Source organism: Aulonocara stuartgranti, assembly GCF_965226115.1.
Source record: "Aulonocara stuartgranti genome assembly, chromosome: 10".
Taxonomy (NCBI): Eukaryota; Metazoa; Chordata; class Actinopteri; order Cichliformes; family Cichlidae; genus Aulonocara; species Aulonocara stuartgranti.
The window spans coordinates 6,839,445-6,864,997 of NC_138946.1; the positions used below are offsets into that span (position 1 = coordinate 6,839,445).

General features: G+C 39.7%; 1 protein-coding gene across 1 annotated transcript; it reads right to left on the reverse strand.

Moving 5' to 3' along the window:
- Positions 1–10,108: 10,108 nt before the first annotated feature.
- Positions 10,109–19,802, reverse strand: LOC309715303 (transforming growth factor beta activator LRRC32-like). The gene is made up of 3 exons (XM_082548308.1): positions 19,640–19,802; positions 17,972–18,065; positions 10,109–14,318 (listed from the first exon to the last, which is right to left on the reverse strand). The coding sequence occupies exons 1-3, from the start codon at positions 19,681–19,683 to the stop codon at positions 12,486–12,488; spliced, it is 1,971 nt and encodes a 656-aa protein (XP_082404434.1). The 5' UTR covers positions 19,684–19,802; the 3' UTR covers positions 10,109–12,485.
- Between the last annotated feature and the right edge of the window lie 5,751 nt (positions 19,803–25,553).

Below are 25,553 nucleotides of genomic sequence, written 5' to 3' on the forward strand. Positions count from 1 at the left end.
TGTAGATTATTTACAGGCCAACCTCCATATTTCCTTTGAAGGAAACACAAAGATCTTTTTTGTTTATCTGTAGCAGATGGTCAGACAAGTCTTGTTTTCTCTTTCCACTTTCTTTGCGATTGTTCATCAGTGACTAAGCGAGCTGCCCTTGCTTTGATGAAGCCGCCCCCTTGCAACAGAGTTGTTCTGATCTCAGCGTGATACGCTATGATAAACACAGGGTCAATTATGACTCAATGCCCGGTCACAGAGGAGAGGAAAAGTGACTGAGGTCTGCTTCCAATTTAGGAACCAAAAATATTTTCCGTAGGCCTCCTGTGATTGCATCGCTGCTCATCTAATAAACAAGAGGTTAAAAAAAAATAATAGAAAACAACATGGTGGAATTCCACAAAACAGGAAGAGGAAAGGCCTTTGGAAGGAAATTATGCCTTTTGGGAGGATGGTACAGCTGCAAGAGTTGGCAGGAGCCCACCAGCGCGTTGTTTTGTCTTTCCGTTGTGAAGGGGCAAAGCTGGGAGGAAAACAGTTTCCCTCCGGTGGGTGTATGAGCTCCCCGAGGAAGAGAAGCTCCCAGTGTTGTCTATTTTTTTTTTTTTTTTTTTACTTTGCCCAGGAGAGGCAATACGGTGCTGGAAAAATAAACAGAGCTGCAGTGTGGTAGTCTCATTTGATTTCCCAGTGGCTCACTTATGTGGAGCCCTGCAAGTCGTTCTAAGCCATTACTTCAACTTTGACTTCATTCTTAGCCTCTTCAGTAGTCTTGCTATTGCTCACTGATTACAAATAAACTGTGAGACAAAGTCTTTCTGTAATCGGGTCTCGTTTCTGGAGCTGGAAAGTGTGTTTCTTTTGACCTGTTTCCAAGGCCTTTTACATACAGTTGGTAGAGTTGGAGTTTGATATCCGAAGCCCCAGAAGTGGTTTTATGATTTACCCACGGTTCTTAAACTTGCACAAATGCAGGACTATGCAGAGGCGAAAAGGCTGAGGGTAAAAAAAAAAAGAGATATCAATGGAAAAAAAAGTAAAAAAGTGCTGCAGGTAGGATATTATCACTAGAGCTAACTGAGGGAAAAACCAAAGGAACAGAGGACAAAAGAAAAGAAAAGAGTACAGCAACACAGGGACACAGGCAATGATTGGGAAACAAAACCCAGGTTGAATAGGGAAGAAAAAACAAAGCCAGGATGTAAAAAATACAAAGAGCCACATAAAAAACTATCCTTCAAAGTAGCAGCTTAAACTGGCAAACATAAGGACAGAGAAAGGAGAACTGAAAACACAAGAGTACAAAACCAATAAATATAACAAGAACTGTGACATATAGTTTGTTTAGGTACTCGCGTTAACCCTTTCCACCATAATCTTGCTCCAAAAAGACCAGGCTGGTTTCGTTTTAAATAGAAAGTTTTTCCCCTGTGGCATATTCAGAGATTATTGAGATAACTGTACTTGATGAACTTTATCCACTCATTTCACTCGCATCAGATTTGGCAGAGCTGCGGTTGGTTGAATAATATCACTTTTTACCAGCTCATTTTCTTTATGACTTTGTCGTCTACTCTCTGGGCTGCAATTTTTTTAAAAGGCTTAGAAGAAACGTCTCTGACAGATGATGTGGTATGATTTGGACTCCTTCTACATATTTACTCTCAGCCAACTTCATCTTGGTTTCCTATGTCCAAAGAATATTTTTTGTGTAACTGTGCAGGCTCCTTTAGATGTTTTCTGGTGAAATCTAATCTGCCTGTAACCAGTGGTTTGCACCTTGCTCTAAACCATCTTTGTTTCCATTCATAAAGGTGTCTCTTGATTGTAGACCCTGATAATTACACACTTATCTCCTCAAGATTTTCTTGAAAAGTGTTATTCTTAACCATTTTTTGACCGTAGAAATAATTCTATATTCCCTTTTATTAGTTGTCTTCTGTAATCCTTTGGTCACTTGATTTGAGCCTGTGAAAATGGGGCTCTGTCTATAAAAATGGGGGTAATTCTTAAACAGTTGATGCAAAAAGTTTGTTAAACCCCTCTAATTAAAGCTTAATATCTGCACTTCAATTGCTTCTTGATTGAAGTGTTTTCTGATGTCAAAAAGGGCACAATAATTTGTCCTGGTGTGATTTGACTTATAAACCATTTAAAAGTTCTTCGCTTTTAACAAGAACAATCATCAACCTATCCATATGTTGCTACTGACACGAATCATGGTCTCCTTTTTCTTGGGAACACATCAAATGCATGGAAAATGCTGTTTTAACCTTTTGAACATGGATATTTACAACCATTGAGATGCAATTTCTACGTAAAACATACAAAAATATTAAAATCTACAGGGAATAGTGTCATGAACTTTCAAATCCCTCGAGGATGTTAACTTTCCATTTTGGATCCTCTTTCAGTTTTCGGGCCAAAATCACAACTTTTCTCACAAAACATCTTGTAATGTAAAAGGCAGATCACCATCGAATTTGCTGTTTGCATTGGCTGAGTGTTGATGGGGTTCCCCTGATCATGAAGTGCCAGAAATGTAAAAAAGTGCCTGTTTCTTGGAATCAGTAGGAAAAAGGACTGCCTCAGATTGTGGAGCCATTCAGTTCAAGTATTCAGGTACACAACAGAAGGGCTGCACTTGTTTATTAAGTCAATGAGCAGATGTAATTTTCCCCACGTAAGCACAGTCTAGACAGTTCCAGATTCCAGATAAAACAGATGTAGATTACAGTTGGAGTTTCCTGTAAATCCAAACTCCTCACAGCAAATAAGCAACCTCTTACTCACAAATACAACAAAGAGGGCCACAGTGGATTTATTCACAAAACTGGATCTTTAATATATATTTTCTGCTTAAATAACCTTTATGTTTCAAATTATTATTTGGATATAAATATTTATGTCTTCGTCCTTTTGCATCTCCCAGCCTTCCCCAACCTCCTAATGAAAGTATAAAAACAACGGCTTAGCACGAGACACTCAACTTAGACTGGATATTCTACTTTAGCACTTGAAAGACTTTAAATAGCTTCACGGTGTAAATCAGGACAGTGTTTAAGTCAAACACAAACACCAGAAGGCTTGTTGACAGACTAAATAGAAGGATAACCAAAGCCTGTGCCAACACGATGCCTCATTATTAACACAAAAGCCAACGTCTAGCTGTGATTTCTGCGTTGACAGAGATAAAGAGGCTTTTTCCCCTTTGATATAAAACAAGATGGCCCTGTTGACAACTTCCTGTACCACCCTGGACAGTAAATTAGGTTGAGTAACTGCGTTTCTCTCTCCTGGTGGGAATAAGGGGTGGAGGGTCTGAGTCACTGAGGGTAAAAGCTTTCTTTGGACAGTTAAGATAAAGCTGCTCGTGCTGAACAGCCTTTTCGCAGTTCCAGAGACTTAATCCCAAAAGTAAACTGAAGAAGAAAGCTGAGGTAGTGAGGCTGGGAAAAGAGCAGCACTATCGAGTTAAAGGCCTTGGCTCTGTAAATTTAACTGGAAACTAAAGGCAAAATAATAAAGTTAGGTTTAGCCCTCGGGTTTCTGGTTTAACTCCAGCTGAAAGGATGTGTTTTGGGGGAATATTTTTCTGTTTGGAACAATATAAAGGCAGAGAGGATAACTTTAAGTCTGAAATGACAGTTATCTTTGGGACTCTGGAGAGTTTTCCTGTAGTTAGCCTTTTAGGATGCAGGGATTAGCACAGATTCAGTATAAAGAATAGAAAAGTCCAGTTTCTGAAATGTTGAGCTGAGTGCCAGCTTTGTGAAATCAGATGTGAGTGAATCTAACTGTGTATGTGCAGTGTATGTTATCTTCAGTAGTTTACTGGCTAGCATGGAGGACCTCAGGTCAAAGGGCTCCATAGGCATCGGCGTAACTTTGTGTTGAACATTGGGGGGGGTCAAGATCTCTGTCTAAATAAAAAAATAAATCTGGGTAAATTCCCAGATGATTAAACATGCAACTATTTTGTTGGTAATAACTGAAATGAGTAAAGAAAATCAACAGCCTATTTATGCAAGATAATTCATAATTTTACTGGGGGGGTTATATTGGTTGGGTCTGATTATTGGGGGCGTCATAACACCCCTGACCCCCCTGGAAATTACGCCCCTGTACATAGGTTGCTGGAGCCATTTGAAGGTTGGTAGCTTTTGTAGGTGTCTATGATTTTTAGAGATGTGAAAGCAGAGGAAGTGACTTTATTTCTTTGAGTTTAGCTGCAGATATTCTTTTCAGACCAGAAGTCCATAATCCTCAAGCATTAATGCACTAGGCTATTATATAGCAGACAGATTTCTTTTCATTTGGATTTCATATTTGGTGCTGTCCTGCAAAATGTTTTGTGGACAACCATTTGTTTTTAAGTTGAACAATTTCACCACTCACGAGCCCTTTGAAAGTGGATCTGGTAGAGTGTACGACTGTGGGTGGCTAACACAGGAATCTTTAGATTGCTGTTGAAAGAAGAGGCTTTTTGTGTGCACATAAGAAGTTATAGAACGACAATATCTTGATCAGATTTTCAAGAACAACGACGATCTGCAGATCTGTACTAACTAGAACGATGAAGCTGCCTTATCATAAAGATGATATGATATATAGAGATGTGAAAGAACAACTGTAACTCCACAATGACAGTTACCTTTGAGACACAGATTTTAAAAAAAAAACCTTCAGATACACTAATATACGATATAGCACAATGGCTGCACATATACATATATTATTTAATAGTTTGATTAATATTTGAAGGCGGTTGATCAGTCCAACAAAGCAAATTGTGGCATCAGTTTCTGCAACCTTAAGTTGAACAACTCAGTTAATTTCTGTCGGGATTCTTGGCAGAGCAGATAAACTGACTTGTAGTAAAAATACAGATAACTGCAATCCTCTAGCCACAGTACAGCAGTCCACTGGCAGCACACATTGTTTTATTTTGATTAACATTAAGAGGTAATTATTGAGTCCTGTAAATCTTTGGTTCAACAAATCAAATCTTTGGTAAAGTTCCTGCATCTGAAACTTGAACAGCTGAGGCATGTGTGTCCTTTGATAGCTCAGTTGGTAGAGTGGAGGACTGTAATAGGCATCCTTAGGTTGCTGGTTCAACTCTGGCTCGAAGGACAAATGTGCTTGTACAAAGAGAGATGACGTTACAGGAGGGCGATGCCTCTGACTGACTGGAATGATTAATGGCTAGAAAAACCATGAGGAATTGTCATCACTATGACAGAAAGTTTGTGGTTTTTCTCTATTTAATATTCAGAGCCAGATGTTCAGTCTTACATACTTGTGGTTAAGAATGAGTTTCTGCATCCAAATCTTGAGTAATTCTACACCTTATGCACCCTTCAGAGGACTAGGTGAGAGAAACAAGTATCCTTAGGTCATTGGGTCGATACTGGCTTGAAGGGGTGCCTTTTGTGTGTAACTGTATGACATGATGGTTAATGAGGGCGATGTCTCAATCTGACTGGAACGAACAGAAAATCTAGAGGTGAACTGTCATCAGTATTTACTTTGACTGAAGGTTTGAGGCTGGCTTTGCAGTCTTGCAAAATAAATTTATGCATCCAAGGAGTGAACAGTCCAACTCCACACACACCCTTTAGTGGGAGGACTGCAGGTGGGAGAAACTGGTATTTTTAGGTTAAAATCTTGTGTGTCTGCACAACATGAAAAAATGCAGAGACTCTTTGGAGTTTTCTGTAGGACAAAAATCTATCAGAATACTAGAAAGATTGTTATTACTGAGCTGCTGTAGGTGATAAAGTGGAACACTGTAGGTAGAAACAACAGTCTGTGTTCACGTTTTGCACTGTTGCAGTCAGTAAGCTTTCAGATAGACAGGATACATAAAGAAAGGAGGTGGCCTTGGAATGATATCACGACTGTATTACAGAGTGGAGCACTTTAGATAGAACTAAATGAGTAACAAAGATGGCTAACAGGAGGATGACGGTTGTCCTGCAAATTCAACTAAATCGTCATGAAAATAACATGTGCAGCCAGTGCGACACACACCTTTCTATAATCACCAAGCAGTGGTAGAGTGATATAACCTTTGTATACAAACTCATTTTGATTTAATATTTGGAGCCAGCATTCCTACAAAACAAGCATCAGGATGGTAAAGCATCATGCTCAACATTCAAAAGCTGAACAACTAAGGTGAAATTAGGTCTATATCTCCATCACAAGGAAATGAGTGACTGCATCCAAGACTCAACCAATTTAGCATTTCATATAGTCTTCAACACTTCTGCTCGACTGGGTGGAGGACTCGTGTTAAAGGAGGGTGATGTCGCTGTCTGACTGGAATGATTGATGTGTAGAAAAATGATTAATTTTTACTGTCATCATTCACTCAGACAGAAAGTTTGTGGTTTGCCTTTCAGGCTTGCAAAACAAACTTCCGCATTCAAGAGGTGAACAATTCAACACCACATGAACTCTTTGACAGTTCAGTTGGTAGAATGGAGGCCTGTAGTCGAGCTCCACGGGTATTCTTAGGTTGCAGGTTCAACTTTGGCTCACAGGGAGTGGCAGGAACCTAGCATTATATTTTTTTAAGTTTTGATTTAATATTCAGATTATTTTCATTGCAGACTTGCTGTTAAACATCAGTTTCTGCATCCAAAATAGTTAAGTATTTCATTTTGTTTTCAACACATAAGCATGGTCGGGTGGGGGGACTGTAGGTGGGTGCTTACTTGATGAACCCTGGCTATTTGAAACCTGTCACAGTGGAAAAGCTGTAAGACTTCCATTCTTTTCATTTTTAAATCCTGGAGATAGAAACTTAGTCTTGCTCTTTGATGGTGTGGAGGACTTTAGGTGTAGGATCTATGGTTCAAAGGAGGGTCTTTGTAGGAGTAAAAATCACGTTGAAGTACTTTATGAACATTTTTGGTTGGCTTTTCAGTATTGCAAAACAAATTTGCACATCCAAGAACTGAACAATAGCTCAGTTGGTAGCATGGAGGACTGTAGATTGATAGAAAGATGATATCCTTAGGTCACTGACTCAACTAAAATTGAAGTGCTTTTCCATATTATCGTATTTTTGATATAGAAGCATGGTATTAAATAGACTTTATAGGTATTGGAATATATTAAACTGCACAAGGTAGCTAATAAAGTGTTCTGAGAGAAGCATTAACAAACATTCAAGTTCCTATTTTTGTTACCAGAGACAAGCTGCTTCCAGTCGTTGTGCTAAACTAAGCTAACAAACTATCTACATTCTCCACAGGCAAAATCGATTATCTCATCTAACATTTAGAGACAAATCAAAAACATTTTAACCAGGTCATAAAAATCCCAAGACTCTTTCACCAGATGTATTTAAGGTCAACAGTCTCTGGTAAAAAACCATATTACAATGCTTCAACATGAAGGACAGATTTATTTATACACATGGTGACAGCAAAGAGGAAGATTTAATGATCTAATCATTAATAATCGTGTTCCTTTTATGCTACAGAGAAATATCACTGCTAATTACAACACATACTGGAATTCACCCCTTTGCTTTGATAAGGTTAGAAATTTCCCACTCCACATAAGCTACCCGAATGCACCACTCCAAATTGAAACCAAAATACATGCAGCAACATCTGTCATGTTATCGACAACAATTCACACTTATTTAACCAATGTATCAAATATAAAACCTGATAAGTTGTTCGTTTCATGTTCTGGCTCAAGGTAGCTGCCTTTGGGAACATTAACATTAAACATTAATTCATCATATATAGAGAGCAGTATATACTACTTAGTCTCTGTGGTGGGTAATCATCCTGTTTCATATCCACAAAGTCAGAATTAGCTCGCTAAGCTCATGGTTTCTGCTAATCAGAGCTCTTTTAGCTCATGTCACAAGTTTACATGGTGTCAACACAGACAGTATAAAAGATTGATGGAGCCTCTGGAAAGTGCCTTAAAGCTAGATATATATATGTATTTTTTAACGGCTGCCAGAGGGGGACTTCTGATCTCCAAGAGCCTTACGAAGGTTTTGCAGAAACATGACCACTAACCACGTGACTGCTACCCATGTGAAGTTAACTTGTCTGCTGTTTTGGACGTGTGACAATCATGGCGAAACTGTAGGATCAAGAGAACAAAACAAACCACAAAGGCCCAAAGACTCCCCGAAGCAGTGGGCAGCCACCTGTCTTGAGGGAAAAATGAGTATTCCCCAGCAGGTTGAAACCTTCAGGAACCACTGCTAACCAGCTGGGGAATACACATTTTTCCATAGGAACCAGTGGTTGTATCACATCCAGTATGGCGGAGTTGATTAACTCAATCACTCATGAAATAGGAACTTTGTTTTGGTCATTTTAATGGTCACAAGGGAGGTTTATCTTGAGTGTGCCTACTGCCGAACGACTTGTGACATCACATTGTTAGCAGTGAGCGTGCGGTTTCATAGTAAGGTCCTCCCCTCACCCACAACATCAGGTTTTAAAGCAGTAAAATGGTGAAGACAAATATGTTGAGCTTTTACCCCACTCATAAAGTAAAACCGCGCAAGGAAAGACATTTTTTAACTGTCAAGTATTAACTCTGCAAACAAGTGTGAGTCCTGTCTCTAGAATTACTGTCATTTTAAAATACAGCGTTTTTAAAAATCCTAAATTAAAGAAATAACAAAGGCCAAGGTGCAATTCCAGTGAAGCACTGTTTGCTACAGAGAAACGGATTGCCAGCTTTGCACATATGTCTCAAACTCATTGTCTTTGATAGCCACGCTCCTCAGGGACAACTAGTCGATACTTACGGGCCCCTTGCTTATTCCCTCTCTGATACAGTAAGCAACTGAGGTGTTTTTCTGGATAGTTCTTTTAAACTTGATAAACAAGTGTCCTCCGTAGTACAATCTAGCTTTTATCTACTACGTCAAATTTCTAAGGCTAAGCCTTACATATCATGTAAGGATATCCATGCCTTTGTTAATTTTAGATTAGATTACTGCAACTCCCTTAACCTGGGCCTCCAATCTGCCCTTCTTCATAGATTGCAACTTGTTCAAAATGCTGCGACACACCTCTTAACTGGAACTAAAGGGTATCGATCACTCCGGCTCTTGCTGACCTACATTGGCTCCCCATTCAATATCGTATTGATTTTAAAATGTTATTGCTTACTTTTTAAATCGTAAACAATATTGCACCTAGCTACTTAACTGAACTCCACAGCCTGTATACCCCTAGGAGAGCCCTAAGATCATCGGGCCAACTGCTCTTGGTGCAACCTAGGGTCTAGGGACCAGAGGTGACCGTGCCTTTGCTAGTGCTGCAGTCAACCTCTGGAAAAATCTTCCAACTGACAGTCACGCATCTGAATCTATTCAATCTTTTAAACTGCGATTGAAAACTAAATTATTTAATCTAGCATTCCCGGCTAGTTCGTGTTTTTATCAGGTAGTCTTCTTTGTACTTTGTAATCGCACCCATATGTAACTTATATTGTTGTATTACCGGAATAATCTTCCACCTGATATTCCAGCGTCTGAATTTATTCAATCCTTTAAATTACGATTAATAACTTACTTAACTTAGCATTGCCGATTAATTAGTGCTCTGTTTCATCTGGCAGTGTACTTTGCACTTTGCTATCACATCCTTATGTAATTTTAATTTAATTTCATACTATTGTATTATTGAGAAGCACTTTGGTGTATCTATGGTCTTTAAATGTGCCATATAAATAAAGTTGTATTGTATTGTATAACTCAAACGACCCAAATGTCAGTTTCAGGTCTTCACAAATTTGAATCCAGCACCAGCACACATGTAAGTTTGGACTGTTAATAAAAAAATGGCACAGTTGCAGCTGTAGAGCAACATGTACCCAAAAAATACACCAAAAAGAAAGCTAACAATCCACTTAAGGGGCAGACTTTAAGTAGAGGTCTGTGTATCCAAAATACTTGTTCAACCTCTATTTAAAAAGCCCTGGAAACACTCTTGGCTATATTTGTCGGATCTTTAGGATACATTTCTGAGAGTGTTATACGTTACAATATAAAGCGCCTTGAGGTGATTGTTGTTGTCATTTGGTGCTGTATATTAAAAAAACAAATCATAACTACACAGAGAGTGTAATCTTTAATAACAATATTTGAGTTGATGTTAAAATAACAAATAACACACACACATTAAGAAATTGTCCTTCATTTACTAAAAAAAATAAAAACTTAGACTTCACAAAAATACATGGCATGATAAGAAAAAATATTTAACTTTGGTTTTTGCTAATAACATCAATAATAATTTGCTTTTTAGGATTAAACACAGTAAAAATCACATGAAACTGTGAATCCCAGTGTAGCCAACAACAGCACAGCGCTAGATTTACCATTTTATATAATATTAATGTGGTAAAAACAACACAAACACTCATGTTATGCCAACACATTATTCATATCAGTCAAATTAACAGGTGGAGCACCATGGGCCTGGTATCAGTATGGAAAACATACTATGGAATATTTCCAGCTTTGTTTTTATAGTTTTTTTTAATATATATATAAAAACAAACAGAAGAAAAATAACTTATGTCATCATATGTTCTGCTCTATGTAGCATTATTAAGGTCTTATAGTGTTATAAAATCAGATACAGTCACACATACAAGAGGAAGTTTAAAGTGCAAACTATAAATAAAGGTTAAAGTGACGGCTTGGATTTCTTAAAAAACACAACAACAAAAAAACAACCTTCATCTAATCCTACTTCACGAATAAAGAGCCTCTTGTTTCATGACCTTTAGTAGTGTTCTCGTCTTTATTTTTAGCTTAAAGGAAAATTCCAACATGTCTGAGTGAAGACATCTGTCTGAAATTCGATGCTCCCTCGCCCTGTTTCATCTTTCACCGTCTCAGTCACTGATCCATCTGCAACAAACCTTCATTCTACCCTTAAATGAGTGTGAGTGACGCTTTGGGAAAATACACAACTTTGCTTTCTTGTTGTGATTTAAATGAGAAGGTCAACTTCAGTATGAAGTTAAGGCGTGGAATGAGCCGGAAACAAGCCAGCGTACGCACAAAAAAATGAGATTAAAAAAATATGTAAGGTGTTTATTTTATTCCTCTGGGATAATCCATCCATAGGGATGATGCTTTTTTTGTAGCATCGCTACACTAAAACCCAGTGGACTTCTCTTCAGGCAAAAATTATAACAGAAATTAGCTCTGGTCATCGGAAGTACGTTTTGTTAGTGAAGGTGAGTGCCACATTTTAATTTTAATTTTTAAGAGCAAACGTAGTCTCCAAAAGTAAAAGGTTAACATTAATTCATGAACAAACTTAAGTTTCGCTACACTGAGCTGCCGTGTTCGGTGGGATAATGAGTAATTTCGCCGACAGCTTGCTAGCAACACTTAGAAGTTGCTAGCAAGTGGGGATATTTGCTTAGATTAGAATGGCTAAATCTTTTCTTTAAGTTCCCTTTTTAGAAATCTAACCTTAAAAAAAAAAACATTACAAAAAAATGCTGGAAGCGCAAAAATGCAGCCCCATTTCTGTGTTTTATTCATTTCTTTGGCACTCTTTGGCTTGATTTCCCCAACATGGATCATTTTTTACATTTTGATATGAATGAAGATGTTTTTCCAAAAATAAAAATCCCAGTTTTAAAAAGCACAGGTTTAAAAGTGTGGGTGTAGCCTGTGTTTATTTGTACTGAAGCACATTTCCTTTGGCAAGCTTGTTTTTTGATAGCCAAATTTAGGTTTCCTGTTTGTCAGAGCTAACATCCACAAGGCAAATGCCACAAACCAATGAGTGACTAAAAAAAAGGCAAAGTTTCACACTGAAATCAAAGTGTATTTTCCAAAAGGCCAAACACTTATAATAACTTTTATTGCTGCATTTCAGGCACGCTTGTTGATGCCACGCTTTTGTGGAAGTGTTTTTAGTGTTAATTCTTCATTTTACATTCAGTAAGATAATGTGCGGTCATGGCTCTACAACTGGGTTAGCCATAAAGTTGTGTTTAGACAGAAAGCAAAACAAGTTTCCACTGTGTGTCCTGCAAGCACACACAGCTGCTTAACGTCCAATGCACCAAGTGTATCTGCTCTGTGCAGTCTTTACTTGTTATCAAGTCACTGAAAAGGCTTTTTTATGAGTTGCCATCACTCTTGAAATGCTCAGTTTTGTAGTTTTCATTTGACTTTGCATTGTCACACTGCCTTGTTTGGTGTCTCAGCACACCATAAGGTCCTTAAAATCTCTTTTTTTCTTCAATTGGGAAGATACTGAGGAATGCTTGCTTGTTGATAGATGTCTCAGTGATCAATGGTAGCTTTTCGTAGTGGTACAAACAACTCAAAGCCTCACATTGTTCCTTCAGGAGACTTTGGTTTGCCCCGCAGAAGTTACATTCACATTTTCAGCTGTGTCTGACTGAAACCTTCAGCTGTTTCTTAAATTCCTTCATGGCTTTCTGTGGCCAACCTTCATTCATTATGCCCTAAAACCTCTGTTATGTTTCCGCCTCCTTGAGTGGCAACATTTAACCAAGAGCACGAACACGATCATCACAAGTAACAATATCACTATAACTGTAATGACATAGTTCTGGACGGGTGGTCCATGGCACATTGTCTGGGTCACCTTCTTGATGCTGACCGGCTCAGAGTAGTCCTCGTGAACGCAGGTCACCGTTTCAATGTCAGGAATGACCACGGCGGACTGCTGCACCATGATGATGGATCTGAGGTTGCTGCAGCAGCTCAGAGGATTGGAGCCCATGTAAAGAGTCTTTAGAGAGTGCTTCAAAGCAAGGATGGTGCTGTACTCCAGTGTCACCAGGTGGTTGTTCTGCAAATTTAGGGACTCAATGGAGGACTCTTTGCTCCACGTCGGTAGAGTGGTCAACTGGTTGGTGGACAGATCGACGTATTTGAGGCTCCTCAGTAAGGACAAGTCTGCTTTTAGAATGGAAATGTTGTTTTTCCTCATGGAAAGGTGAACCAGGGAGTGCTCTAGACCAGAAAGAGAGTCTTTGTGCATGTCCAAGCCTGGATTCAGGGACAAATCTAAGACCTTCAATGGGGTGTTGGCAAACATGTTCGCGGGCAGACTCCTCAGGTTGTTTTCAGAGAGGTACAAAGCCTCCAATTTTGGAACAGATAAAAAGGACACACAACTTTGAGGATCCTTGTGGTTTTGGTCTGTTGGCTCAGAGTCACAGACTTGCAGGTTGTTCTGCTGGAGATGCAGGTATTTGATGTTGGCGAGTCTCTGAAATATTTGATAGTCCAGGGTTGTGAGGTCGTTTCCTTGTAAGAAGAGTTCTTCCAGCGACTGCACAGTGTTTTCTCCAAATGTCAGACTTTGCAGTGGATTATAGCTCAGATTGATGACCTTAACTCTCTGTAGAAGGCCTACATCAGTAATAGAAAATGAGGTAATGCAGTTATTACTCACATTTAGGACCTCCAGTGATCCCATCATGGAAAAATACTCTTCAGGCATTTTTTTGAGTTGATTGTAACTCATGTCCAGGTATCTGAGGCAATTAAACGTTATGTTTCCCATGAATTTAATGTTTTGGATTTGATTTTTCGAAAGGTCCAGATATTTAAGGCAGTTGTTTTTCGGGAGACGGGGAAAGAAGAGCATTTTGTTTTGACTCAGGTCAAAAGTGACAAGTTCATATGGAGTGTCTGATTGCGCACTTTGGAATGACTCCAGGCTGTTTTGGCTGAGATTAAACACTTTTAATTTGTCGAGATTGAAGTCGTCGATGCACCTTATTGAATTCTTGGACAAATCAAGTTCGGTCAAATGAGATAAAATGTCAAAAGCTCCATCTTCAATTTTTAAGATGATATTATTGTGGAGGCTGATTTTCCTCAAGGACAAGGATCCACTGAAGGTATCTTTTGCTACTTCAGTGATGCTATTGCTGTTCAGAGAAAGGTTCACCAGCCTGGGAGAGTCAGCCAAGAAATAGTCTGACATCCCCGTGTACAGGCCGTTGTTTGACAGATCCAGTGACTCCACAGCTTTAAGAGGTCCGATGTTTGTTTTGGAGTGGGCAAAAACATTCAAATGATTCTTGGACAGATCCAGGATTTTCAGATCATTCATGTCTTCGAAGAGCCTGGGCTGGATGAAGTGGATCTTATTGGAGTGGAGATTCAGATGCCGGAGGTTGGTGTGGTATGCTAAAGTTTCCTGGGTGAGATTCTGCACCTGGTTTCGTGAAAGGTCCAGCATTTGGACGACATCGGGAAGGTTGAGTGGCGCACTTCTAAGGCTCAGATCGCTGCAAAACACATCCATCTGGACCTACGAACAAAGACAAACACACGAGTCTGATTATCTCGGCATACAGCCAGGTTGACTGATCATGACACAACACAGACCACATGTGGATGTGGAGGGTCGATTTATGAGTCGGTGTATCAAGGCCCAAGGCATGTTCTTGGCAGCAAGACAACCCAGTGCTGTATTTTTATTTTAATTGTTTAAACTATGATTATTTCTCTTTGAATTGATTAAAAAAAGCCAACCAAAAGAAAAAGAAATCAAAAAGTTCCTAAACCAAGAAGAAAACACACCTCACACCTTTACTTCTTCTTTCGTCCCTGTTAGACGTTTGAGGTATTAAGTGCAGTTTATAATTGAAACCATATGGCCACAAACCCCCATGTCCAAAAACAGCTCATAAAACTGTCTCCCTCTCTGCTTACTCTCTAAGGCAGAGTACATTTAGCTTCTTGGCGTATTTGTGGTATCGTGAAAGGGGCATTCCTTGTTGATTGCAAGCTGTCTGTAAACAAATAAGAACTGGATGGCAGAACATCTCGTATCTGCTCAGGAACAAATCAGTCACACTTGGAGAAAAGTTTTATCATTGAAAAAAGACGTATGTTTCCTACGTGACTTTGCGTCTCATTAGCAATACTGCTCGTGTGGCACGCAACTGCTTATGTCAGACTAAGTCAGACTTTAACTCCACATTATCTGAGTCACGCGTGAGGCGGTTTACGGCACATTTAGTCAGAGTAACTGTAAAAAAATGACTAATACTTGTGTAAATAATGGGAACAAAGTGGAGAAACTGCTAAAGTCGTGCTCAACTAGCTGAGGCTAGAACACCATAAAGTGCAACATCCCCAATTAGGTGATCTTTGTTTTACGGTCTGCTAGTGGTTTATTTAATGGCTCACAGTTCAGAGATGACAGTAAATGAGAGTGAGAGTGTTTAGTGCAACAATGTCACCAAACTGGACACAAAAGTCGCACAACCATTTCCCATCTCTCTATCCCCTCATTATCGGTCACCTCACCACTTTCAGTTCTCTTATAAATACTTGCTGTAACAAGGCCAAAATATGCTTTCAAGAAAGACTTTATTGCTGGAAGATACCTATCTGGTTTCACAAAGTCAGACTGAGAAAACTACACAATGTTTTTTAATCGCAAAAGCATCTATGGACATCCAAACACGGGGATTTTTCCCCCCCGCTCTTGTTTTTCCTTACGGTTGATTAACAGCTGATTTACGAACAAGACTGTATCTTACGCTTCCACACCACAGATCTCCACTGTTGTCCAGAAACTGTGACCACGTTCATAATTTCATTCCCAGTGTACAAAATACAGAGTTTGTTTATCAAAGCCGCTGGTGTGCCGCAGTTTTGTAGTGTGCTTTCTTGGCTGTACACAGCACTCGTCATTTTTCATGCCGAGGCTTTATTGTTGGTGATGGGTTTATTGTAACCCTAACCACAATGTTTTTCTAAACCAAGCAGTTTTCAGAGCCTAAACCCAACGAACCGACTGGAGGATGCAGTGTGGTTAAGCAGGTGACTCTCTGAGGGCCTTACTGCAGCAGACTTGGTTTAAATCTGCTCCAGACCATTTGCTATGCTTCACCCTCCCCCTCTCGCCATTTTCCAGCCTACTCTTCATGGTCCAGTCTAATACAGATCTGAAATGCCCCTCTTTAAAAAAGTAAACAGTCTGTATTGAGAAAAAAACCCTAGCAGGTTGTAAACTGTGGTTTCCTGGCTGGTAAACATGAGATTTATGCCATCGCTATCCCTCTAACCTACTTTGTTGATCTCTTAAACAGAGCGTTTTATATACTTCTCGGGACATTATTGCTGCAGTTACTGTGTAACAGTATCGATGGTTAAAAAACACCTTCATCATCGTGGAGACTCTAAACAGCATCATGTGACCGTCCAGAATGAGAACCTCCGTTTGTGATAGTCCTCCAGAATAAAAACTACATTTGTTCACAAACCTTTATTACAATGTTTTGATTTTGTAAGAGCTTATAATGAAGCGAATGATGAGTTCTTAAGACTGAACTCTGGATTTTAATCAAAAGCATCACCTTTTCTAAACCTAACCAAGTAGGTTTGGTACCAAAACCTTGAAAGTGGTCTCACACTCAAAAGCAGCTCTTCATTTTACAGTGGAAACACACCTATATGTAGTTTCAGCAATTCTTAGAGCAGAGGTGTCAAACATAAGGCCAGGGGGCCAGAATCAGCCTGGCAAAGACTCTAATCCAGCCACATTGGATGGCTTTTAAAAACATGAAGGAGGGCATAAATTGTGGACTTGGATCTTTTTTGATAACTGCCATTCACATTAGACCAAAGTAATTAGGTCATATATTTTAAAAAATGATAGAAAAGTTATAGTTTCTTCACATATCTTTTTTTTTCAATGGATTGTACACATATATATACTTTTTCTGTAGTTTTACATGTTTTTTATAGTTTATAAGTCATGCTGATGGATTTCAATTACTGCAGCAACATTTCTTTATCATGTGGTAAAAAATTAGGACATACTTTTGATTTGCGCTTCTTTTACTTATATCGAGAAATCTAAGGAATCAACTGTGTAATTAAACTTCTTTACACTGACAGAAGTGGGGGGCGTCGCTTGTCCAGCCCACTTAAGTTAAGCCCACATAAGTGTATGGCCCATGAGACATCCCCACTTTAGAGGGAACAAATGATTAATACCATGGAGGACTAGTTTATTCTAATTCCAAAAGTATACCAACCAGTGAAGCAAATAGGTATTACTCCACAGCCCAAAATAGTCTTTAACAAATGCAATATTTACTGCTGTCTCAGTAACATTTTGTAAGAGCGACACTAACCAGCTACTTCAGGGAACTACAGAGCCTTTTTGTAATGTCTTAGACTCAAGTGTACAAAGTGTGATTTGTGGCATATCCTTATATGTCATCAGTAGTGTCTTTGTGCTGCTTTAGGATTTTTTTTTTTTACTTCATTCAGAAAGTGTGATGCTCTGAAAACCGTTCCGATTTCAGCAGAGAAGTTCGGTGATATCTGGGTATTTATAGAACCACTGATGACCACATCAAATGTAGGTGACGCACCTTTCGCTTTCACTATCTGGCTATTTTTAGCTAACACATCTGAGCCTGACACTAATGACTCTGACCAATTGCTACGTGATCCAACCTTTAACCCATAAAGGCTTTATTTATGTATTTCCGGCTCTTTCCTAAGAAAAGCGAGTACTGTAGCTTACTGGAAGTGATGCATTTTTCTTTTTCATTTCATTTCATTTGATTACAGCAATATTTCTGCAAGATCAATCACCAGAAATACCATGAAAATGAAATCACAGCACTGTACACAATGGCAAAGCTGGGTGACACATGTCCTCTATGCTTTAAAAAAAAACCCAACCCTCTATCAGCATAACTTCCACTGAAGACAAATAACATTTTAATGCCCAGTTATTAAAGCTGGCAACTCGTGAACAAACTCTCTTCAGGTCTAAACTTGCAAATAATTATAAAATAAACTGCCTGTAGTTGATGTGAATGAACAGAGAAAGCGCACATACCATGTAAAATGTAAGTGAACAAAAAACAGAGAAAAGATGCCGTTAAAAAAAAACAGAGAAAAGACCAGACGTGCGCGTCTCTGTTTACTTACAACTCGGCATGGAGGGGGTTGCTGGGGAGGGTACGCGGATGCCGCCACGCAGCTGACCAACAGCAGGAAGAACAGCTGGAGGACGTCCATGGTGCTGCAGGCACAGACAGTCCAGATCACACAAGTGAGCAACACATGAATGTGGGAAGGATGCTGTATATGTAACTAAAAAGGGAAGGAGTAACAGTGTGTGACCTATGAAGGCGTTTTGTTGCTTTTTTTTATGCAATGAAAACAGGGGCTTTTTGTTGCAATTAATCTGAATGCCGTTTTTTTTTTTCTTTCTAGCATAAAGAATGACTAAGCCAAAAAAAGGGTTTCCATTAACTCTTTGTACTGTTATTGTTTTTAAAAAATTAGCGACTGTTTGAGGCGAGTGAGTCACGCTTATAGCGCTTCACTGTTTCCTGATAGGTTACTTAGAAACAAAACAATACATTATGTCACCTTATAGGGCAGACACGCTGTGCCCCGGATGGGTTGATAAGCTGATATGCATATGGAAACTTACGGGGGAAACAAAAGGTTTGCAGTTTGAGGCTAAGAATGGTTTAAAGTCACGAGTGACAAACACGGAGGCAGTTTGCTCTAATTTAGTTCATCACAGTGCTCTCATGTGATGCTTGGAGCACGCAATCATCCTTCATTTAGCGTTAGAGAAACCTTTAAAAAGTTGAATGAATCAGCCTTTTGCTCCGATTTTAAGGCGGATCGCAGAGCTGCAGGGCTTTGATGAAAGTCGAATAGACTTTAAGGTTTATCTCATAGAAAAAAGGAAATGTTTACAGTCTGGTTAAACACCACAGCCGTTAATCTGCAGCTTTTAAATGTTCCCATTCAACCTTTTTTTTATTCTTCCTCCCATTTTAATTCCCATTCTACTTCCAGCCCCACCACGGGGAAATTTCACTGCATTTGTTTAAACTATCCCACTAATACCATGAAAGAGATACAGAGCATTGTTTGGCAGGGGGACATCTTCAGATTTCAGATCCACCAAAGAAATGTTTCCCCTCAAAATTCCTCACATGGTTTCACTTATATAAACATCTGAGGCACTAAAGAGGCCATCAGACATTATGTAATGTAGGATGTATTAACTAAGGTGAGGAAAAAGTCCACCTTATTATAGAGCTTGTGACCCCTAGTTTCAGAAACGCCAGAGCGCCTATAAAAGAGGAAGTTTTGTACATTTTGCAGATAGTAGTAGTAGTAACAGTGCTGCAGTGGTGGAGTTTACTGCATAAATGTGAACCAGGAGGCTTTTATTTTGGCAGAATCACAACTTTTTAAAAGATTCTATTACACAAAATAATATTTTAGCACGTAGAGTTCAAGTCCACGTGTTGGTACACGGCAACTTCATCTCAGTGAAGAGAGAAAATCAGCCTTTTCCAGCCTTTAAAGTCCTCATAACGCTGATTTAAAAGTATTTGAAAGAGCTGTTTAGAAGTGTTACCCATGCAAGCAATACAGCTGAGTTAGTAGCTGGTAAAACTTGTGCACTTTTTCTTCTGTTTTAGAGTTTACACGCAGGACTTTTACTACAAAATGAGTATTTGTACTCCGTCCACCTCTACAACTGTAAGCAAGTACACAAATGTCACCGAGACCCCGAGAACCTTCCAAAAACCTCTGCAGCAACAGCCCAACAATATGAACTTTTACCTCACTTTCAGCTGATGATTAATCTTCACAAGCCTCCTGACCATATCGATTTCACACCCTCACACACCCACACAGGTCGATCGCTCCTTTCAGCTCGACACTCCTCTCCCCACGGCTGCCGGCTGCTGTCCGGCCATCCTCACATCCTGTGAGAATATCCTGCATGGCTTGGCCTCTTTCCCCCCTCCCACTGTTCTCGGGGAAATGCCATATATGGGGGGGTTGGGTTGGGAATTCTAGTTTTGAGCTGTAACTTCAAGGAGACTCAACCCTAACCTCTCTCCCCAACCTCACAAAAAAAAAAAAAAATGCCATCTATTAATCCTAAAATTGGATGTCTCGAGGAATAGTTTGAACGTTCTCACAGGCACCAGACTCCATTTGGAATCTGAGGCATTTAAGCCTCAGCTCTGCCGAATACTTTTCCGTTCTTTGAAATCTCTGGAAAGCAGCCTTTTATGGATGTTTTCTTTATTTTTTTAAACAAGTTGAGCTGTTTTTGATGCTTCTACGTCAGCAGCTCTTATTGATACCGTTCGCAGAGACGTGTGGGTGCGCTGAGAAATCACACATCCTTTTTATGACTGTGGGAGTAAGTCAGACTTGTCATGTGGCTTTTCTCTGGTCTGCCCTACTGTAAACAAACATCGCTCTAATTATAATGAATAAGACCAGTTTATACATACAGACAATCAGTTTTAAATGACTGTACGAATGTCTGCGTGTCTAGACAGGCTGGAAAAAAGCATGAGTAAAACTCTCGCCTCCATAAAGGGCTCTCGAGCTCTGACTGCATCGGTGGAGATTTTCAGCGATAGATTGCGCTGCATGTGAAGCAGAAATGCTATTTTTAACAAATAAAATCAGACTGTTTCTAAACTACAGTCTGATTTAGGACGCGAATATTGGAAAAAATGCAATTTATAAAGGGATTTGTAAGCGTTCTATCTCCGAGTTTATATAAGCAGGTGTTTCTTAATCCGTTGGCTTTTGTGTAAGTTAAGTGTTTAAACTCCACATTTAGTCAAACAAATCTGAATCTGTTATAAAGTATTAAGGATGCTAATGCTGTTTATCTGTTTCACAACCACAAACATAAATATAATCATATTAGAAACTGAAAGCAGCTAAAGGATAATTCTATTATTAAAGGGGAGGTAAAGAGGACATCCTTCATATGCTGTAATTAATTCTAACCAGGTGGTGGCATAACTCTCTAAATCTTCACCCACCTTCTGAAGTTTTCTCCAGTGAATTATCAGAAAACAGATCGCGTATGCAGAGTAGCTGGTTTCTGTTTCTGCATCATTACAGACTTAGAACAAAAATAACGCTGAATAAAAACTAGATTTTAGTGTCAGATTGTGGCACTTTGGAGGTGTGTGAAATTGACCTGATTGCGGAGCGTTTCTCGTGTCGTTAAGCTGGAAAGAAATTTACCCAGAGGGCCTGAAATTTTGAAAATCTTTTACAGGATGAAGGTTACATTTTGAAAGGCTTTGTTAAATTTACTGACGTTATCGTGCACAAATAGAAATCTGTTGAATCTGACCAACTGAACCAAAGAAACAAGACTATCGACCTGCAGAGCGAGGGGAACTCTCTCCTCGGCTCTCTGAGCTTTTTGGGGGGATCGCTTGTCTTTAGTCTCGACCTTTTCTCTTACACGTGGGATCTCACGCCCTGTGCCCTGAGAGTTACTTAAAACTGTGTTGATGTGTAAAACCCAGATTGTGACCCACACCTCGAACCATCAACAAGCCTTAGGTGACTTACTTAGTTTTTCCGAGTTCCTGATGATTTGCCTGCTGAGTCTGATTCTTCAGTATCAGCTTTACTTTGTGGTGTCTGAGCTCAGTTTTGGTTCTTTCCCGCTAAAGACGCAGCACAAGATGAGCTCGCCATCAAAAAGAGTCGAATAAAGATGTCACCATTAAATTCTCTGGTTTTGCTTTTGCTTTCCCCCCCTTATGTAAATATTTAGGTGCAGTTTTTAACCTGAATTAACATGGCGGAATTTTCTTTAGTTTTTTGAATTGTAAATGACTTCTTGTGGTACACCTGCAGCTGAGAGCCTTCACTTTCTGTTCTGAGAGAGAAGCCACTGTCCACTCATTATGTGGTCCGACACTTTCACGCTTTTCTTATCACTACAATCACATCTATCATGAATACGTTGCTTGCATGTGTTCAGGATGTGTTTCGTAACCGTTTCTCTTCCCTGACCTTGTCGAGAAGCACGCTCTCTGGATTCAGCACCTCCTGATCTGGCTTTCCTCTCCTGCTTCATCAGACGCACATTTCAGCTGTGTGGACTGGTGCGTGTGCAGCTTTTAAGCCTGTAAAGCATTCCCAAAAGTTTGGACAGCTAACACACGCACCGCAGCGTTCCCAAACATCCAGCCTGGAGCAATCTTCATCCAAAAAAAAGAACAAATCCCACCTCACACAGAGAGCTGTGACCCGGACTTCATGGAGCCGGTCTAGGATTAGATCAACAGACAACCTAAATCCACTAAAGACCCGTGGATGCCTCCAAACGAGGCTTGCACCTGAAATAACCTTTCAAACTGAACACCTGCTGCAGGTTTAATGGCTCACACCAAATATTAGCACCACACACACGCGCTGGGTTACGGCACAAGCCAGTCAGCAGATTATTCTTCTTAAGGGTGTTTTTGGTTCACATCACGATCTTTCCCTCTCTTTAACCAAGTAGTTTTTATATGGAAACCTAACCAGTGAGAGGAAGTGAGAGCAAAGTGTGAGGGAAAAAATAAAGTGCCAAACAAAGCCGGTACTAACAGGAGGAAAACCAGGATCCCCTGGCTCTTAATCTGGGACAACGTGGTCCTTCCCATTTTCCAACCACCTCCTGTAGACTTCAAGCATCTCTTAAAAGCACCAACACCAAAGGATACCTTACAGGTAATGGCGAGCTGCAGGATGCACCTGACAGAACAGCATCATATAACACTCACTAAACCCGGCACGTTATAAACTTAAAAAACAAGCGCTCTGTTTAGATCTCCAGCAGCTCACGTGGGCTCATTATGTGAGTTATGTGGCTGAAAGCTCCAGAAATACTCAGCAGGTGCAAGCGGACCATTAGTTTGGATCGTTTGTGTAAATATTGGAATTTGTTCTTAAGTTAGATCTGCGGTTTAGAGGTTTACTGTATATAAATATATATTTCCGTGTAAAATGTAGAGTGGGTGAAAGCGTAAAAGTGGCTTTTTGGAGTAAATCTACAGTGTGAAAATACACAAACACTCCTTGTTTAATTAGATTTTTAGCATATCGCCTCTCTGGCAGGTGGACTCTGATTTATTCATAACTACTAACACTTATTTAGAAATATTTACAAAACCACAGGGTGAAATGGTGCATCAGGTTAATGTTCTGCATGTATATTATACATACATTTGCCCTACAGAAATGATATGGGCAAAAACAAAATCACTTAAAGTGGACTCATTGCACTCATATTCAGACCCAGCCTTTCCACTAAGGGGCTCCAACACAGTAGCTTTGCATGATTCACAGTGCAGCTGACCCCTCAGCTAGCTTTCTTCTGATTGGCTGCCCCTCACAAACAGGTTTAGGACATCACCCTGAACCAAAAGTAGAAAGAAGGATCTGAAGCCTGTTTAATAAAAGCATCTCCTACTGTACCGGCACCTGTGGTGACAGCAGCCGCTTTAAAGCGTCGAACAAGAAAAACTCGTCGTATTTGGCGAAAACTGTGATCTCCATCTCTGAATTTGTTGGACGCAAATATGAAAAGCTGTGTTGAAAAGCTGCCGAGCGCCTGCTGTTTTCGATGCTTCACGCGGATAACAGCTGGTCTATACTAATGCACAAGTTTTATCGTCTTAACCGTGAGTTTTTAAAAACAGCGTAAAGCTGCACGAACACAGGCGCGCTGTGTTCGTGCAGCTTTACGCTGTTTTTAGCAAACAGGTGTCACGTAAGAAGGAGCCTTACCTGGTCTGCTGTCTGCTGTTCATGTGCAGGTTAAGTTTCAGATTAACTATCCTTTCACTCTTTGCCATGTTTTATCAGGTGTCATGTTTACACACAAATACACAATGTGAGTGTGTGTCACAGATCTCCCTGGGGGATTGTCCCCTTATATATATTCACCGGGATTCCCGGACTTTTTGTTTCCATTTCGGAAAAAAAAAAGGTCGCCATTACTCGCGGGTGTGTGGGGTGGTTTTTTCCCCCCTTTATTTCTCAGATATTTGTTTCCTGGAAAAACAGTGAGATCAGAGGGATGTTATTCCTGCAGGTGAAGGGTGCTTAAGAAAAGCTAAGATTATGGACGGCTCAGGTAAGGTGTACCTGAAGGTAATGGAAGGACCACTCTGCCTCCTGCTGGTCATGGAAAGAAAGCACACCTATGTGAAAATTTGACTATGTGCACAAAACGACCTCACAGCCAAAGCTGTAATAAACAAAACACGGTGTAAACTAGACTTAAACAGTGAAATTTTAACGCATTTGTCTCTAGAAATATAATAAAGTACTACGTAATAGCCATATATTCACATCAACATTTACTTTTGAATTTGTGACTTGAAGTAGAAGATCAGACTTTTCCACCTCTGTTTATTTGCTCAGAGAAAACAAAAAGTTTAAATTTAAATTATCTTGGTAATTATAAAAATGTGACCCCTTTTCTTTTTGGTACACAAAACTAAAGATTGGCAACTTAAAGGCAGAAAATAGTCTGATGTATCTCACACACACCAGAAGTAGAAATTAGTTTTTCTAATTTCTATTTTTTTCTTTTATGTCCCATCAACTGCTTCTACATCTGTCAGATTTACACTGAGACACTCGCTGTTCTTTGTTCAGCAGCACCCTCATGTTTCCTGCTTTTTCATGGAATAAGTTCTGGTTCTGGAACCAGACCACCTCCTGGGAAGTGGACCATCAGGTCCATCACCAGCAACAGAGCAGACCTGGAGGCTCCGTCCATTGTAAAAGCATTAAACTTTGTATAGTACTGTGCAAAAGTCTTGAGATACCCCTCCTTTATGTTTTAGTAATGTTAGGAATGTGCAGTAATTTAGTGACACATAGACAAACAGTATACAAGACAAAAACAGAGTTTGTACAGCTCTGAAGTTGTATGAGCCTTTATTCTTCAGCACAGCCTGAACTCTTTGAGCCAAGCTTTATTGTAATGTCTTTAAGTAGTCTTCAGGAATAGTCTCCAGGCTTCCTGAAGGGCATTCAAAGCTGTTCTTTGGGTTTTGGTTGCCTGATCTCTATGAAACGCTGCCAACAGTACAGTCGCAGAGCGCCCTCTGGTGGACAAACTGCAAAATCAACACTCATAATGTGGTTAAAGACGCTTCTCACCTCTCTTCTTCAGTTTTTAAATTCTCATTTAATCTAATGTATCAGTATATAGCCAATATATGCCGGCTTCTACTGTAGGCACTCACTCTTCTGACCTCCTCTGTAATCTTTTGCAATTTCAACCAAAAAACACATTTACATTCATGACCCCATCAAGCCTGTTATTGATTTTCAGTCCAGTTCTTGTGTAATGGGCCCAACATGGGCCATACCTCAGCCTGTCTTGACAGCCACTGAGAGAATTACTGATGAGGCGTCAGTGAACAGTAGATGGATCAACTTCTTCAAATTTTTAAGGTTGCATTACTTGGGACATTACTTTATCCTAAGATATGCCAAGTTTTTATTCAATAGCTTATTGAGAATCATCTTGTTGGTGCCAAAATACAATGTTATGGCTCTCTTACTCTTATCTTTGGCATATTTTATACATTCTGCTAAAGAAATGGGATCAAATCAGGCTGATAAGCTACGTGTCGACAACACAGGTTCATCCTTTGGGTTTGGCGCCTTCTTTTATGTTTGACTGACTCGGATTAGT